The sequence below is a fragment of the Yarrowia lipolytica genome, chromosome 1A (genome assembly GCF_001761485.1).
Source record: "Yarrowia lipolytica chromosome 1A, complete sequence".
In the NCBI taxonomy this organism is placed as follows: domain Eukaryota; kingdom Fungi; phylum Ascomycota; class Dipodascomycetes; order Dipodascales; genus Yarrowia; species Yarrowia lipolytica.
The window spans coordinates 809,588-827,551 of record NC_090770.1 but is presented as its reverse complement, the minus strand read 5'-3'; the positions used below and the strand labels follow the sequence as shown (position 1 = coordinate 827,551).

Here is a 17,964-nt window from a genome sequence, read left to right as displayed (position 1 = left end):
CGCTGGGGTAACACTCTTGATATGTTCTCTCAGGAGGAGTTCTGGTTCCTTCATCATGCATTTGATCGTGTTTCAGCTGTCGTTGAGCACCAAAGTTGGAACTGCATCGACGACCCTGCCTGTATAATGCGCTACTCTCGCTCATTTGGTACTCTGGTCCCTGGAAGGTCACGTCTATCATGCCTCTACGACGTGATTGAACATGATCTGAGACGCCCTTACTCAGAGTATTCAGTCAACAACTCGGGGCAATTCTTTGACAGTTTCAACAATGTCCCCCCCTTGGAATACATCTCCCCTATATCCCATCGTGGAACCCGTCTTGGCCGACAGCTTCTGGACAAAGACACTGATGAAGTATACCGTTACGCCGGTAACGAATTGTGACAGTAGCCGTCCCAGCGGTGACATTATTGTATTGAGTAATGATATTGAATTATACGACCCTCTTTTTGTTCCTTTCACTTACAACTCCTATTGCTGTGGCCATGTTTCCGCTAGTTGTGCATGAAGTGTGGGTTCAGGTTAGTCGGATATCCTTTCCTAAGAGATGGACGGCACGAAACAAAAGCTGAACTTGAGACCAGGGCCTGAAACATGTTTATTCGTGAGGATAGTCAGCAGAATAGTCCAGAAAAATGCTTTAATGGCGACATATCTGCAGGTTGTATTTGTATCTCTCTTTTTATAATCTCCCTATTTTTTTTTGTATCATTATTGATCAACTACGAGTGGTTGCACTGTTGTCCCTCATACATACGCTCTGGCTACGAGAGAGATGAGGGAAAGAGATACGAGTACAAGCACAAGAGTAATATTTGAGGGACAATTGAATCACTATTGACAATATGGAAATCTGCCATCTTTTTCTCATCCAGCTGGAGATGCGGTGCAGTGCACAACTCCAACTATGAACAGCTACAAAGCAGATTAATTAGCAAGGAGTCAAGCTGGCCAGATGCCCCAACAATCTACGGGGTCTGTTTGTCTGTTTGGATGGTAGTTAATTCACGCAGGGGTTCGGTGATCGCTTCTACAGTCCCAAAGCTGTTGAATATTACACCAAACTACACCCCTCATCGTCTCGCCAGGAGGAGAACTGGTCATATACACGCCCGAGTCCGAAAACATCAAGACCTTCCTAGTCAAGCAATTCTCCGATTACGATCTGGGAAAGACCCGACATGCTTTTACTCTTCACCCCATGGGGGATAGAATTTTTCACTCTGGACCGGCCAAGGCTGGGAAAACTAGAGAGCTCTCTACTGCGACCTCAGTTATCCAAAGGAAAAAGTCTGCCAACTTATCGTCCCCTTGACACATTTCTGCAACAATTGAAGGCAATTTTTCATGCGGAGAAGTGGCTCTCAAAGGAAAGCCGATATTCAGAAGCTGTTCTTCATGCCCACATGGACACTGCCACTAATTTTCAGTACGGAGAGTCAGTAGATCCCCTCGAAGGTTGTGCAACCTTCTCCAATCTTGTGATCACCACCCCAACATTCGAATGGAGAACAGCCTCTAGTCGTGTGTTTCTCCAGGGGACTTGTCTGTTCTTGTGGTCTCCGTCTGAAGATATTCGAAAGGCCAACCCAGCTGCTCTCACCACGGCCACTCGAGTTCTCGGCTATACGATCCAAGGCTTCAGTAGTTCTATTGGATCTGGAGAGACGTTCTTTACCAACACAAGTTTCACTCGGGTGTCAACACCGTCCATACCTGTTCTAATCATTTTGTTAACCAAGCCTTGAACGAGCCACTACATTGTCTCTGCCCTCCTGTTCCCATCAACATGAGGCAGGCGAACAAGGACACAATGCCGCCTACTGGAGGTGGTGAAAACCATGACGAATCCATATTTCAGGCCAAGAACCAGATCGTCACGTAGTCAGTGCTCTTCATGCAAACAACCAGAATATTTGGGGACCTGATCCTGAACTGTGGGGAGAACCTGTATGTCCAAAGGAGGAGAATATTTGCCGTTCAATGGCGGTCCACAAATATGTCTCGGCAAGCAGTATGCTCTGACTGAGGTTAAATATGTCATTTCCCGGTTGTTTCAGGAGTTCAAGGAGATTGAATGGCGAGACAAGAGTGTCTACGGGTGCCAATATCCATATCACCAAAAGTCTGGAGGATGATCTGAGGGTTCAAATGGAATGGATGGAGATGCTTTAGTCAGTATTTATTGTTTGATATGCAGTTTGTTGTTGTTCCTTTACTTTAGCACGGTGCCTCGGCTAATCTGCTTATCATGCATACACCAGTCTTGGCAGGCATCTTGGCGCAAGATAAGATGTATGTTTTATTTTGAAAAACTATTCTCGGGAAAAGTGTCAGCAGTAGATACTAAAGAAACCAATAGAAATGCAATAAAACATGTCACAAACAAAGACGACGACTGTACATCTGGGCGCAAGTACGTATTGGTACAGTAATGTACAGGGGTTGTGTCCAAAATGACTCATAAGGTTACACTAGCCCACCTTCTCCACTTTACATGATACGGCGGATTTTCTAGTTCTGAGGTGATTATACTGAAGAAAACAGGTGATATCTGAGAGCTGAAAATGTTTTTGTAGAGCTTTTATGTCTTGTAGGTCGTACCATCTCCCAATGTTACTCTCAACCTCTTCATGATATGAGCACTGGCAGGGATAACATTGATCGTCCGACATGTGCAGCCCTACAAGTAGTGCGGCCGCCATAAGGTCTGTACAGTAAATGCAGTACCGGTACTTTTACGTACAAAGGAGAATCCAGACAGCAACTGTACTACAGTACATAGATGGTGGTTCACCTAACATTCGTGTCTACAAGTCCAGTGTGTACATCTAAAACCCAGGAGATTATTCGAATTTCAGTCACTCAAAGATCCTACAATCATCCAGAACAGCCAATCAACTACAGGTACTGTGTACTGAACTCATGAAGTAAGTTAGTCTCTGAAGTTTGTGCCCGGCACTATCAAACTGCCTTATATACAGGCTGGGTCCCAAGTGTGATGCACAAGCCTCTCATATGTGCCAAGACGACAAACGACAGACAAAACAACCACCTCATAGCTTCGGCATCGATCTTGAGGGGGGGTTCTGAAGGCTGATGAAGAGGTCCCCTCGTTGTGAAAACACTTTCGTTGTGGATATCTGTTCCGTTGAATGCTGCAGTATATTGGATGTGTACCAATGTCACAGACAGAATCGTCAACTCCATCCACAAGAGAGACTACTCAAACGGCTTCGACTGGGTGGCCTTTTGGTTAACTGTCGCCATATTTTTTTTCCTCGGGGGGTCCTATTTTGTCGCCTTTGTTGCCTACATTAGGCACAGAAACCGGGATTACCTCAAGTGGCAGAAGAAGAAGGAGTACCAGGCGAGGCTTGAGGCCCCAGACCAATCTGAGGAGGAGGAATCTGAACCTTTTCTTAGTGAGAAGTATGAGGAGTGAAGATGTGGCGAAAGGTGTCAACACCAGGCTCGCAGTTGATATGTTAAATATGAACGAAATCAAAACACAGTATGTACTGTACATGGGTAAAAGTGAACACCAACGTATTTACAACGCAGAGGAGACGGGAACGAGGTGGCATTGCGGACGCCCATAGAGGTGGAAAGAGCAATAGCAGAGTTGGTATGGGTGGTGGTCCCAGCCCAGCAGTACTGCTGTTTCGTAGGTACGAGTACATATGGTCACAGTGTACTCCTGTCAATCCGCTGTTACTTTAAGTAAATTGCTACTCATTCAATAAAAATACATTATTTGATGTATATGTGTTGTTAGAAAATGCAAACATCAAAAATATATTATAATATATATATATATATATATTTTTCTGCATATTTCATTTGATTATGACTTTTGCTTTGAAAGAACAATCTTTGAAATTAATGTATGTTAACACGAATATTACTAATTAAAGTTTAGTGGCAGGGTTATATATATATATACTTTTTCAATATCAACAATCGAAAATTAGATTAGGTAATATCTTGCCTTTTTACATAGTATAGATATTGGAACAAATACTTTTATAAACCACAAATTCGTTTGTGCAATATAATTCAATAATCTCTATATTGTACGACTATTTCCAAGGTACCAGGTACTGTACCCCTGTTTGAGACGGTGATTGTTGATTACCGTGAATGTTTCGATTATTTGGTCGTTACGAGGTAACGAGTTTAGCCATGATGACAGTGCTAACGATTGGTGAAGTGGTTGGTAAATCTGTAGTACAGTAGGTATAATAGAAGTACCTGTTTTGTTTATTAGTAAGTGAGTTATCAGCTAGTTTATCGTGTCTAAGACATTAGGGATGCTGTCTAGCCCGTACAGTACTTGTATATCTGTTTAGATGCTCGACGGTAGTGAACTCCATTCATAAAACCAGTCAATGGGTTAACTGGAACTCGACTATTCCAGTCCGAGTTCAATTCGTCTCTTAGCCCTTCTCACCGCTCGACATTGACATCTCTGGCATGCCACAACCCACGAACGTCACGACCTATTACCACTCGATGCTGACCGTTCAACAGACTTCCACTTTACAGCACATTTATCCGGTATAAAGGCCGGATACGAAACCGCAAATACGATGGTCATACGCTCTGACAACCCGGATAGCAGTCCAATGTGGTTTGGCTTGTTTGTAGACCAAGTACGATACTTGTAGAATCAAATCAAAATACTTCCATGCGACCAAGAAACAACAATAAAGAGCCCCCGATAGTACTGATAGAATATCCAGACTCGGAGATTCATTTTGGTACCGATTTATCCTCTCGAAAGTGACATAGAAAGACACCATATGTGAGAAAACAGTAGAAAACGACTCGACAGTTCTCAAATATCTGAAAAGCCGATATAGAAAGGTCGAGGAGAAGGTGGCTAGGATTTAGGAGGACGCCAACGTCAACCACAAGATAGTATCGGCGATGAAGAGGTCTGGAGGTTATGGAACTGCGCCCTACTGGCGATGCCAACCCAGGTCCCGTGACTTACCGCCGCTTAGTAATCTACACCATAGTATCAGTATTTTAGTTAAAGTTCCACAGACTACCGAGATGTCACACGACCCGGCGCGACGTTAATTTTTTTTTCGATTGTGATGATTTAAATTTTGTTTTTCGCTACGTTGGTCACGTGACCCATTTTGGCCAGTGAAATCTGCATCGTTTCAGATGTCCGAAAAACCGCTCATGTAACGCGGGTGCCACTAATGCACTGGTTGTCCTTGTTCGGGTCTTTGTCTATTGCTGCCGATAGTCCGATAAAGTTGATTTGCATAACGGGTGAGTAATAAGGCCCGAGTGATGCGGATGAATAATCAATGAGTGAGTGAGTGATCTGGAAGAACCTGCCTGTAGATATGGATAGGAGAAAACGGAGAGGGGTTTGAGAAAAGAGAAGCAGTTTCTAGTAGATTTGTCGACAGCCTTTCTCCGTGAAACACCCAGCTGGTGGTATATACAGTGGTTGTAGAGAACTCTGGTTCAGACTCAACCGTTGTAACGCTGAGCATATTAAAATGGCGGATTAGGGCAGAGAGCAAGTATCTAAGCCTCGGTAGTATCAATGTCTAAAAGTACGGGTGCTTGTACGTATTTATATCGTTTTTGTGCCTATTTACACCGTTCTCGTACGTATTTGCACCGTACTTTCTTATACCATACTCGTACTTTTTACATACTGATACCATATTGTACTGCCGTCACACTCTCACTCCTACCAACCTACAGATTCACCATAAGCAGTCATTATCATTAGTCTAATTACATTCTAGTCTGGCACATGGATACATGTTCCAGAGTTGTGGATGGGTCTCTAAGTCAGAAAGGCGGCAAAGCTCCATTTGTAGCTTCATAAAGCTCCCTTTCAAGTGAAGATGCGTTCTACTCGTTCAAGCACAGAGCTCCCATCGGGTGTTAGAGGTTCGTGTCCGAGCTTGGCTCCTTAAACGGACAGCTTCTTCATTCCTCCCACCAAAGTGGCCTGGTCGTCAGCATCCAGAGGCTGTCGCATCTTCTCCTCACTGAGTCCGATGCCTCCTCCAAGCTTGTGGTATTGCGCCATGAAAGCGGCGTGCTTCTTGTCGGCAATCTCATTCATCTTGGGCCAGTACTTGGCATGCTGGTACTCAAAGTCCACGTCTCCTCCGTACTCCTTCTCCAGCTGCTCCTTGGGCACGTAGTCGGGGAAGGGCTTGGTGAAAACCAGCTTCTCTCGAGTGGTGGGATCAATGAAGGGGTGGATGATCTTCATAAAGGTCCAGGCGATCCAGGGCAGGTTGGTCAGCAGAGCCTTGCCTAGACGCTCGGGGTAGTGTGTCTGCAGAATGTGAAGCACCTGTCGTCCGGTGGTCATGGAGGGCACCTTCTTGCCGAGCTTGGTGTGGGCCTTGAAGTCGATCAGCAGAGCCAGCTGCTCCTGTCCGGGAGGCATGTAGTCGATTGCTCGTTCCAGCATGAAAAACATGTGTTCCACCTGTCTGTGCGACGCCTCGGTGTTCTGGCGGCCGTTTCTGAGGGCCAAGCACGGCCGCGAGTCGTTGTCAAAGCCGAAAATCAACTCCTTTCCGCTCTCGTTCTCTACAGCAACTCGGTCTGCGGTAATTGTGTTGGATCGGGTTCGCTCCACTCCAAATTCACGTCTCCAGCCGAGCGTAGATAGCAGTCTCTTCTGCGCGTCCGCAACGTTCCACTTTGTGGCCCGGAGGTACCGCAAAATGCACTCCTCCGACAGCCACGCCTTTTCCTCGTCTGTCAGCGGCTCCATGGGCCCGCTGTTTTTCTCCGCGCCCTTTTCCGAGGTTGGAAACTCCGTCTTCTCCTGCAAAAACTGGAGCACCTGTTTGTACTTGCCCTCCTGCTCGCCGGTGAGCTTGGGACGGGGCGGCAAGGTCGACTTTTTGCAGGGGTACTCCGGGGGATCGAAATGGGCGGCCATGGTGGTGTATCGGGGGTGTTTTGAGCTCGGTAGACGGAAGACACCTCTTATAAAAAGGCAGCTCCGACTTTTTACTTTTGTATTTAAACGCACCTTTATATATGCACCTACTTGTAGCCTAATGCTTAACGTGTCGGAAAAGATAAAGACTGGAAGATGCGCCGTTTCTTTCGTGTTGCAGTGGGCCGATTTGGACAGTTGGACTTCTGAGACGGACCGGATCAGTGGGGCTACTCGATGGGGTTTTCGCCGCCCGTTTACCCCAAATACTCACCGAGTTGCACCCGTTCGGACACTGGCGAACGCAACTCAAAGATGGCCGAAATCCGAAATCTCGGACTATCCAAACATGTCGCGAATTCCCTGGAAAGACGGCATTTCTGGAACCCCACGCCGCCAGCATCGTCTCGAGCTCCAAATACACCGCCATCCACTCCCTCTTCGTCTCACCCGCCGCCCAAACAGCCGTGCTGGTACGATATAAACGACAGGGAAGCACTTAGGTTATGCCGTTTGGATCGGCAAGGTTTATATCCGGGATAAGATGCGCAAGAGCAGCCCGGCCAGGCCAGTCAAGGAGTCATTCCGTGCCTGGCAGCAACGTGGATACGACCGGTGCGACAGAGAGAGAAAAGAAAATAAGGCGGCGGAACGTGCCCTATTTATATCCCGAACCGTCAGTCTGTGCAACGACACAACCAATGTCACCGGACCGCCTAATTGAAACAAGAGACAAGCAACAGCATTTCGCCACAATCCAGTTGAAGCCGAAATCTTAGCTCCGAAATTCAATCAACCCCAGGCAGAGGCAGGGTCAGACTGTTGGTGGGCGGTCACGTGGGCGGTCACGTGGGCGTGGTTAGTGGGGGTGGTCACGTGGGTCGGCACGTGACTCTAGAAACCACCCCTGACTCCCCGTTTTCGATTACTCATCAATCGCTACCACTGATGGCTTCTATGCCATCGGACTCCTGCTTTTGCCCTATATACTCAATGCAGCTAAGTGATGAGGGTAAATAGTGTGAGGTTATTACAAACTCTAGGAGCTTATTTGGAGAGTGAAATACGGGCCGTAAACGGGCTGTTTGACGGCCAGTTTCGGAAGACAAGTGTGGTTGAAAATGTTGTTGATCGGTCAGTCTCGTTTGTGCGGTCATTTTGAGCCTTTTTCTGTGTCTTCAGCGTCAATATTCGTCGTTTTAGATGTTTCACGATTTCACTGATACAATAGTGAAACACCGCCGTGCACGACATGTCGAGTATACTGAACGCACTTGTGCCCGAATGTAGTGTATGTACAATATACCCGTGGTTGTGCCTGCTTGTAGCTGTACCGTACCGCACTTTCTTCCTGCGACTCTGCTGTAGATCTACAAGACTCACAAAGATGGAGACAACAATCAACAATTTTCACACGTCACGTGCGCCAAGCAAACAACCGTACGCCAAGCCGACCTCCTTATCGTTATCGCACCGAGAAGACCTCCGACACTGTCCGACACCGTCCGTTGCAACTGCTTAGACTGAAAACAATCGAGATCAGAAACGGAGAAACCACTTGGACGTACCGCGCAATAGGTATGCTCACGTGACTCAATTGGGTTTTCGATTGGTGGTGGAGTGTGATTTCTGGAGATGCGTTGGTGGGGCGAGAATGGCTATAATTCCGTCAAATTTGAACCAAATGGAGTTTTGCTGCTCCCAGAATGTCTGCCCGAACGAGAGCTCCACGATAGTATCAAACTTGTTGAAAATTCCGGCGGAGATGTGTGCGTTTGGAAGATGTACGTCGTCGGATCCGCCTGCAAGCACCAGCACAACAGTGATACGCGTTACGGCAGCTACATCGAGTCGGTCCAAAGTCCAGTCCAAGCACAAGCACGAGTACCGTAGCTGCTGTACAAACTGCATCCGGTACGTACCATTCGCGTACCATCCAGTTGCCCTTTGAGTCGTGTTTCTTTGCCATCTTCTCTCCAACCACGCTGCAATCGCTGTAATATATACTACATACTATGTACCCGCTCGAAAAAGAGACGTTTTTAAACACTGCAAATCCAACTCAAACCCAGCTCTATTTCTCATCTATTGCTCACACCTGGGCACTCCACTCCCACCCGCTTACAGGTACAGAATTTTTTTAATTAATATGCAGCGCGTAAAAAAAATTTCAACTGTAAACGCGTGCTTCCATCTTGGGGTGGACCGCTGGTAATGGTGCGGTGAGCCGTAAATCATGTTTCGAATGTGTTTTTCCTTGGTGAAATCCCGTATAACGGTCGTCTAGGCGTCTATATTTCGAAAATTCACTTTTTTTCAGCCAATCAACGCCTTCCTTTTTATGTAGACAATTGCTGAGCAACGAACGCGCCTCGAACGCTAACCAGTCTTGCGATGAAGTGGTGTAGAATGACAAAAAAACAGGAAAAGCGCAGGAAACAAAAACAACAACAAAGCAAATTATGGGGATTAGTTGGATATCCTTTTTGTGTCTATTCCTTGCTCTTGGGACGCCCCAGACGACAGGTTATGAGCATGGTGTCCTGAATCAGCGGTACACAGCGTGCTGCACCTCCCCACGAGCTCCTGCACCGAGAGTCGTCTCTAGAGTCCGCAATATTGGTAGTATTGTAAATCTGAAAAGTGCAAACTTCTATATTCACGTCATTCTTCATATTCCAGCTTTCCTTTTCTCAATGGCGCCAAAACTGGACCGATTGTCTTGTTCCCACCCTCCCCCACGCGTCTCTATACAGATTGCCTAATACGGTCTCTTATTACAATTTACAGAGACAGCGGTCTGGACCGCGAATATTGGTTGTATTTCGGATCGGAAAATTCCCGCTCCCACAAGACAGTTTTCTCGTCATTTTCCTGCTTTTGGAATTTTCCTGCCATCAAAACTCGTCGTTGTACGGAGACCTGTCCCCGCCACCCACAGGGCACGCGTAAATCTAATTATCAGACACGCGCTTCCCTTCTTCACCACCACACCGCAGCATACACACACAATCACAATGCCGTCAATGGAAGTGGACATGAACGTCAAGCGAACGGGCGACGACGTGGCCGCCATGGAGACCAAGAAAATCAAATCGGTCACGAAAGAGCCCAATCCCACCGACTTTGAAGAGGAGCTGATTCTGCTGACCCAGGCCTCAGACGCCGAAAAGGGAGCTGTCGTGTCGGACGACCAGGTGTGGCCCCGGCCTGAATGGAAGGAATTCGATCCTCAGACAACCGACATTTCCTTCCAGCAGATCGACGCGGAAGAGGCGTCGGTGAACGGACACGCCGTGGTGCGTCTGTTTGGAGTCACAAAGGAGGGACATACAATTCTGTGCAACATCCGCGGCTTTTGCCACTACTTTTACGCTCCTGTCCCCGTTGGGTTCAAGGCCGAAAACCTCAGCACTCTCAAATCTGCCATTGCAAACACCGTTCCCGACGCCCTGGAACGCCTGGAGGTCTGTGAAAGAGAATCTTTCTGGGGATACAACGGAGGAGCCAAGGCCAAGTTCTTTAAGATCTTCGCCACCAACCCAAAACTAATCCCTAAGCTACGATCTGCTTTTGAGAACGGAAACCTCAACTTCCCCTCGTCACACGCCCAAGTCGGAATGCTGTTTGCCAACGGATGCACCTCCTTCGACAACATTCCCTACGTGTTGAGATGTATGATCGACTGTCACATTAGTGGTATGAGTTGGGTCACGCTGCCCAAGGGCAAATACACCATTGAAACCCAGTCGCTCGTGTCTCGATGTCAGCGAGAAATCAACATCTCCTACAAAGATCTCATCGCGCATCCTGCCGACGGCGAATGGAGTGACATTGCCCCCCTGCGAGTGCTCTCGTTTGATATCGAGTGTGCCGGCAGAAAGGGTGTATTCCCAGACCCCAAAATCGACCCCATTATCCAGATTGCAAACGTCGTGTCTCGACAGGGAGACACTCGTCCGTTTGTACGAAACGTTTTCACTCTCAACACGTGTTCCCCAATTGCAGGAGCCCAGGTGCTGGAGCACGAGAGCGAAGGAGATATGCTGATGCGATGGAAGCAGTTTGTCAACGAGGTGGATCCAGACGTGATTATCGGTTACAACACAACCAACTTCGATTTTCCCTATCTCATCGACCGCGCAAAGACTTTGAAACTCACAGACTTCCCCTACTTTGGCCGGTTGACGCATATTCAAAATGTCCTTCGAGACTCCACCTTCTCTTCCAAGGCGTACGGAACACGAGAGTCCAAGGTGCTCAACATTGATGGACGAACGCAGCTGGATCTTCTGCAGTTTATTCAGCGAGAGTACAAGCTGCGAACGTACACTCTGAACGCTGTGTCTGCTCACTTTCTAAAGGAGCAGAAGGAAGATGTGCACCACTCTATCATTACAGATTTGCAAAATGGAAACGCAGACACCCGTCGACGTCTGGCGGTCTACTGTTTGAAGGATGCCTATCTGCCTCAGCGACTCATGGACAAGCTCATGTGTCTTATTAACTACACGGAGATGGCTCGTGTCACTGGAGTCCCGTTCTCCTTCCTTCTTTCTCGAGGTCAGCAGATCAAGGTTATTTCGCAGCTGTTCCGAAAGGCCCTGGAAGTCGGAATGGTCATTCCCAACTTGAAACAGGACGGCTCTTCCGAAGAACAGTATGAGGGAGCCACGGTTATTGAGCCTGAGCGAGGATACTACGATATCCCCATTGCCACTCTCGACTTCTCGTCTCTATACCCTTCCATTATGATGGCCCATAACCTCTGTTACACCACTCTACTGGATAAGGCTACCGTTGAGCGTCTGGACCTCAAGCTTGACGAAGACTACCACCGAACCCCCAACGGAGACCTGTTTGTCAACCAGAAGACCCGAAAGGGTATTCTTCCCATTGTTCTAGAAGAGCTTCTGAGTGCCCGTAAGAAGGCCAAGGCCGACTTGAAGAAGGAGACCGACCCCTTCAAGAAGGCCGTGCTGGACGGTCGTCAGCTGGCTCTGAAGATCTCAGCCAATTCTGTCTACGGATTTACCGGTGCCACGGTTGGTAAGCTTCCCTGTCTTGCCATCTCTTCTTCCGTCACTGCGTACGGTCGAGATATGATCCAGTTCACCAAGGAGCAGGTGGAGAACAAGTACACCAAGGCCAACGGTTACCCCGAGAACGCCAAGGTCATTTATGGTGATACTGATTCTGTTATGGTCAAGTTTGGAGTGCCAGATCTCAAGACTGCTATGGATATGGGTCTGGAAGCCGCCGAATACGTGTCCGAGATGTTCCTCAAGCCCATCAAGCTGGAATTCGAAAAGGTCTATTTCCCCTATCTTTTGATTAACAAGAAGCGATATGCTGGTCTGTACTGGACCAACCCCGAGAAGTTTGACAAGATGGACACCAAAGGTATCGAGACAGTTCGTCGAGACAACTGTCGTCTGGTGCAGAACGTGATTGAGACTGTTTTGCGAAAGATTCTCATGGATCGAGACGTGGAGGGTGCCCAGGCTTACGTCAAGACCATGGTTGCCAATCTGTTGCAGAACAAGGTGGATTTGTCGCAGTTGGTCATCACTAAACAGCTCTCTCGGCAGGACTACGCTGCTAAGCAGGCCCATGTGGAGCTGGCTGAGCGTATGCGAAAGCGAGACGCAGGCTCTGCCCCTGCGCTGGGTGACCGAGTTGCCTACGTTATCATCAAGGGTGCTGTTGGAGGCAAGAACTACGAGAAGTCTGAAGACCCATCGTACGTGCTGGAAAACAACATTCCCATCGACACAAAGTACTACCTTGAGAACCAGCTGCAGAAGCCTCTCCAGCGTATTTTCGACCCCATTCTCGGCGAGCGTAAGTCTGCTCAGCTCATGACTGGTGCGCATACACGTACCATCACTGTTGCTGCTCCTTCAACCGGTGGACTGATGAAGTTTGCCGTCAAGACGGAAATGTGCAAGGGTTGTCGAACGCCTCTTCGAGGCAAATGGGCCAAGGGTGCTGTCTGTGAGAACTGTGTTGACAAGGCCGGAGCTTTGTACCAGCAGGCATTGGGTCAATTGAGTGAGTTGGAGGTCAAGTTTGGAAAGCTGTGGACCGAGTGTCAGCGATGTCAGGGTTCGCTTCACCAGGACATTCTCTGTACTTCCAGAGACTGTCCCATTTTCTTCATGCGACGACGAGTGCAGAAGGATATCCAGAGCAGTGTGGCCGAACTGAGCAAGTTTGACGTTCAAGATTGGTAGTTTGGATTGATAGACAATATATTTATGGCATGTGTACACTTTACTGTACAATTGCACTTTTGTAATGTATTCAACTATGAAAAGGTGTCATTGCACGATGCCAAAGAGGTCTACTTGTTGTACGTGGAATGTAAGGGGGATTGCGACTTGCTAGCCAGATGTCCAATTCTTGCCCCAATCCCAGTATCGCTTTTGACGTTGCAATCATTTGCCCTTCCAGGTATGGATCATCGAAAGTCATCAAAGCTCGGTACAGGGTCTCGGCATGTCTTTCATTAAACCGACACAGAGGGTTAGGACCAACCAGATCCCGTCGCTGCGATCCAAGTCCCTGAGACGGCGACTGGTGATCTGAAGCACCTTTCCGGCGATATCCAGGTAGACGAGGCAGGAATCTGTAAAAGACCGGGCCACTAGCAGAGACAGTTTGTAGATGCATTAAACGGCTTTCTTCTCCTGTTTCACAATCAACAACAAACGTACCCTTGACACAATTTCCAGTACTAAGATCGACCAAGAATGGGGATCTTTTTTTCTTGAATTGCATGGCAGCATACTTGTAGTTCAAGACATTGTGATTATCCCGCTCAACAAGATGATAAAAAGAGTGGTGTCTTCCTAGAAGAGCACGTGGGTTGAGAACAGAAGAGTTGGTTTCGCACACTACCGGTCGCTTATCTTTCTCCAGGGTGACTTGGGTGACGCGGTAGTTGCCAAGGTACATTTCGTGGAACAGCCCGTCGAAGCAAATCACTCTGCATGCTGATTCGCTCTTTAGAATGATATGGAGGTGCTCGAGAGACACAAACTCTCTCGTTTTTCTGTCCAAGTAGAAGATGTTCCTCTGCATGTATTCTTCTGACTGAAATTGATAGTCGTTTTCGTCGTCGTCAGCTATGGTTGTAAAGTTGAGGAAAACATGGGGACCCAGGACATAGGTTGAGCAGCGTGGTGCGTTGTGGAACTTCCACAAGATGGGGTCGGAATCCTTGTATTTGACAATGACCAGGGCCAGGTCTAGTTCCGGGTCCTGGTCTGGACGGAGGCAGACAGCAATGAGCACGTGTGGGCGCGAGTCGAACAAGAATTTGGAGACACCAGAGGTTCCAACTTGTTCAAAGATGGGAGCGAGGTCGATCTCGATTCCAAATTTGCTCCTGTAGCGGGTGGTTTCAAGATTTCGGCGCCAGGTTTGATAATAGTACTTTTCCTGGAAAAATTGGTGCTCATCTACGGCCAATGTTGGTGGTTCCTGGTAGTCGCTATGGGACCCCTTTACCAGAGTTGGAGCGAACTTGGCCCCGTGTCTCATACGCCGAGTGTACTCCACCGCACACTCTCTCCAGGAGGAGCGATGAGAGAACTGGGGTTCAAACCAGGGACACGCCTCCTGCAGCTTTTCCTCATAGAGAGTCTCTGGAATGTCGTCTCGGTAGAAGCGGCAGGACTGTGACAGGGCACAGAGAGACGATAGGTCTAGTTGCTGGTAGATGGGTTCTGTGAGCTCTGCGGGAAAGATATGGTGCATGTGTTCACTGGTGGAGTGTGCGTTGGCAATGTCTGATGGTTGAAAGGGTAAAAGGGGCGTGGTTGATGTTGTTGGAGTTCGAGGACTGTTCAGAAACGGGCCCTTTATATTTCCTTCAACAAGAGGGGCTCTTTCAGTTGTGACTGATGAAGTAGAAGACTCGGAAGCAAAGTGATTGAGGCTGACAAGACAAGGTGAGAGGAAGCGACCATCGACTTTGACTTGAAAAGTCTTCATCTTGTCGTCTTCAGCAGTGGGTTTTGCAGTCTATCGACAATGAGATGGCTCCGAATGAGTTTTCTTTGATTGGGCGGTCGTTCCAGTGTCATAGTGCAGTGGACCCATTCGGAGAACAGCCCCAATATCGACAGAGGACTTGGATGTGTAGAATCACATGATTCTGAAGCGATCTCGTGGAACTTGCGAGAAGTGGGATAACTTCGAGTATCCTTGCTGTTGATTTCTGTTGTTGACAGCCTCAAGCATGATTGTACCGTACCGGAACGTACTGTACATACCGATATGTGATTGAGAACTATTCCTTGGAAGTGGACTTTTCCGCTCTGAAAAGAGACGACACTGGAATGGGGCTACATTCTCTTTCTTCTTCATTCTCTTCTGTCATGTTCCTCATATGGAGATGACAGTAGTCGTTCTGTCGGCACGACGCAATGTTGAGGCTGAAAACACCATAGGGCTGCGATATGGACATGGAAAGTTCGGAATTGCTCACCTGACAGCCATTAGGAGCAAGAATATGAGCCGGGATCCCAAAGGACCTAACTCTTCCCTTCTTTCGTTCCACCTGGGCGTTTAAAGAGCGTACTCACGGTTCAAACTGAGGGTTCAGAGACAGTATGTACATACTTGTAGCCCTCACCTATTGGAAGGTTTTCAAGATGTATAGACCGACAACACTGGTTTCAATCACAGAAAACTCATTCCCTCGATATGACGTTATCTTGTGCTATTCAGTTAACAGAGGGTAGTTCTGATGCACGTATGATCAATGTCTGATCAGTTACAGTCACTTCAACAGTTATTGCTACAGTTACTTCTACTCCAGGTGACGGAGTGCTCCATCTAGAAGCACTTCTTCTTGGGTCGCTTCCGGCAGTACTTTTTCCTCTTGAAGCACTTTTCAGATGACAGATGACAAACTCGGGGTTGTCCTTCACCTCTAACGCCTCCTCGGGGTAGAAAACTGGAAGATGTTTGAAGTTCATCGGAACGATGATGGGCCGGTTGAAATGTGTCGACTTGTTCTATCCAGGACTCCAGCCCTCTTATATGTAGGTTCCCACGACCCAGACCGTATCTTGGATATTTCCCTCAACCGCAAGACCCGCTGATCGAACTTTTCTGCAACTTCCTCTTGTCTCTCCACTTTCTAGCCCGTCTTCATTTCGCCATCAACATTCAACAAGTGGGAAAAGAAGCCCATGGAAAAGAAACCGACAGGACAAGACTAGTTTTATGCCATATTCAAACCGTTTGGCGATTAAAACAGCCAACGGAACGCACTTCCGTACTCTAGTATCTTCTCTGACCCTGTGACAGCAACAGTGGAGTCTAGTTGATTAAATATCGATAGCCCAAACCAGAGAAATCTCTCGCCGCGCTCCCGGTATATCCCATTGTCACCAGCTCCTCGGCAGAAGTGGGACAAAGAGCCACAACATTGTCGAAATCGGCCTTGGTAGCTCCCATTCGAACGGCCACGCCAAAACCCTGCAGAATCTCGGAAGAGTCGGTGCCAACAATGTGCAGACCAACAACCTTCTCGTCCTTTCCGACACACACCAGCTTGTAGGCGGTAGGGGCTTTCTCCTGCAACATGGCGTAGTACATGGCGACAAACTTAGAGGTGTAGATCTTGACGTTGTCCTCACCATACTGCTCCTTGGCGGCAGCCTCCGTGATGCCGTTGGAGCCAACCTCGGGGTGGGAAAATACGGCCGAAGGAACATCGGTGTAGTCCTGCTTCTGATCCTTGAACTCAGCGGGACCAAACAGCCGGTTGGACAGATTTCGTCCAGTAGCAATAGCCATGGGGTCAGCTCGACCTTGCAGCAAACGTCTCCAAGCGAATAAATGTTGTCGAAAGACGATTGCTGGCACTCGTTGACCTCAATGTAGCCCCGCTTGTTGGTCTTGATGCCAAACTCGCTCAGGTTGAGGGTGTCCTTGAGAGGCTCTCGTCCAATATCCAAATGAGCGAATCGAGAGTGATATCATTCTCGGCGCCATCCTGCCCGTAGGTGAGCTCGCCATTATCCTTCTTGACAATCTTCTTGACGCCAGAGCCCTTGAGCACGTTGATGCCCTTCTTGTTAGTAGTCGGTGATGGTGTCCTGGATCATGATGTCGAACGCTCGGAGCACCGTCTGGCCTCGACAGAAAAGGGTGGTTTCGGAGTTGAGTCCGTGGAAGACACCGGCCAGCTCCACGTCAATGTAGCCTCCTCCAACCACCGCCACTCGCTTAGGCTGGGTCTCGAGAGCAAAGAAGCCGTCTGAATCAATGCCGTACTCGGCTCCAGGCACGTCGGGCAGAATGGGCTTGCCGCCGGTGGCAATCTTAATCTTCTTTGCGGAGTACAACTTGGCGTTGCCATCGTCGCTCTTGGCCAGTACCAGGGGGAACTCCTGACCCTCCTGCTTGTAGAGGGTGGCCCAACCAAACACGTACTCCACGCCCTCCTTCTGGAGGTTTCGTTCGTAGATGCCATTGAGTCGTTTGACGTAGGCGTCTCGTTTGGCCTTGAATCCGGTCCAGTCAAAGTTGTCGGCGGACTTGGGGTCCACGTCGGAGAAGCCGTACTCCTGGGCCTGTCGGATTCGGCCCGCCAGATCGGAGGCGTTCCACGTGATCTTTTTGGGCACAGCCCACGTTGACGCAGGTGCCTCCCAGCGCCTTGAACTCGACCAGCAGCGTCTTGGCGCCGTACGAGACGGCTCGACAAGCAGAAGCTACACCATCTTAGCCTCCACCGATAACCAGATAATCATAATGGGGAATTGAAGCTATGTTTGTCGTGCGTTGTTAAATAGTCGGGAGAGTGAGCGAATTGTAAGGAGAGGGGGGGAGCGTGCAATTGAGAATAGAAGACCCAATTACTGCTAAGCTTGTGTTGTGGGAAAAAACGAGGCTCCAACAAGGCAGCGATGGGCTTTATATAAATTTTAGTTTGCTGTCTTATATTGCCGATTTTTGCCAAACCCTAATTGGCCTAACCGGGCACTGCACTGTGG

The 17,964-nt window shown here is 48.3% G+C and overlaps 6 protein-coding genes across 6 annotated transcripts; 3 read left to right on the top strand and 3 right to left on the bottom strand.

Moving 5' to 3' along the window:
- Window positions 1-5,953: 5,953 nt before the first annotated feature.
- On the bottom strand, window positions 5,954-6,946 carry YALI1_A08206g (uncharacterized protein; the record flags this gene model as incomplete). The annotated part of the gene is made up of 1 exon (XM_499876.3): window positions 5,954-6,946. One exon carries the CDS (start codon window positions 6,944-6,946, stop codon window positions 5,954-5,956), a length of 993 nt encoding a protein of 330 aa, XP_499876.1.
- A 506-nt stretch (window positions 6,947-7,452) lies between these two features.
- Window positions 7,453-7,966, top strand: YALI1_A08197g (uncharacterized protein; the record flags this gene model as incomplete). The annotated part of the gene is made up of 2 exons (XM_068281692.1): window positions 7,453-7,706; window positions 7,753-7,966. 2 exons carry the CDS (start codon window positions 7,453-7,455, stop codon window positions 7,964-7,966), a joined length of 468 nt encoding a protein of 155 aa, XP_068137793.1.
- A 1,997-nt stretch (window positions 7,967-9,963) lies between these two features.
- On the top strand, window positions 9,964-13,182 carry YALI1_A08175g (uncharacterized protein; the record flags this gene model as incomplete). Its single annotated transcript, XM_499875.3, has 1 exon — window positions 9,964-13,182. One exon carries the CDS (start codon window positions 9,964-9,966, stop codon window positions 13,180-13,182), a length of 3,219 nt encoding a protein of 1,072 aa, XP_499875.3.
- A 70-nt stretch (window positions 13,183-13,252) lies between these two features.
- Window positions 13,253-14,947, bottom strand: YALI1_A08126g (uncharacterized protein; the record flags this gene model as incomplete). The annotated part of the gene is made up of 1 exon (XM_068281691.1): window positions 13,253-14,947. The coding sequence occupies one exon, from the start codon at window positions 14,945-14,947 to the stop codon at window positions 13,253-13,255; it is 1,695 nt and encodes a 564-aa protein (XP_068137792.1).
- Window positions 14,948-15,921: 974 nt separating this feature from the next.
- On the top strand, window positions 15,922-16,267 carry YALI1_A08115g (uncharacterized protein; the record flags this gene model as incomplete). The annotated part of the gene is made up of 2 exons (XM_068281690.1): window positions 15,922-15,972; window positions 16,022-16,267. 2 exons carry the CDS (start codon window positions 15,922-15,924, stop codon window positions 16,265-16,267), a joined length of 297 nt encoding a protein of 98 aa, XP_068137791.1.
- A 15-nt stretch (window positions 16,268-16,282) lies between these two features.
- On the bottom strand, window positions 16,283-16,762 carry YALI1_A08107g (uncharacterized protein; the record flags this gene model as incomplete). The annotated part of the gene is made up of 1 exon (XM_066094008.1): window positions 16,283-16,762. One exon carries the CDS (start codon window positions 16,760-16,762, stop codon window positions 16,283-16,285), a length of 480 nt encoding a protein of 159 aa, XP_065950080.1.
- Between the last annotated feature and the right edge of the window lie 1,202 nt (window positions 16,763-17,964).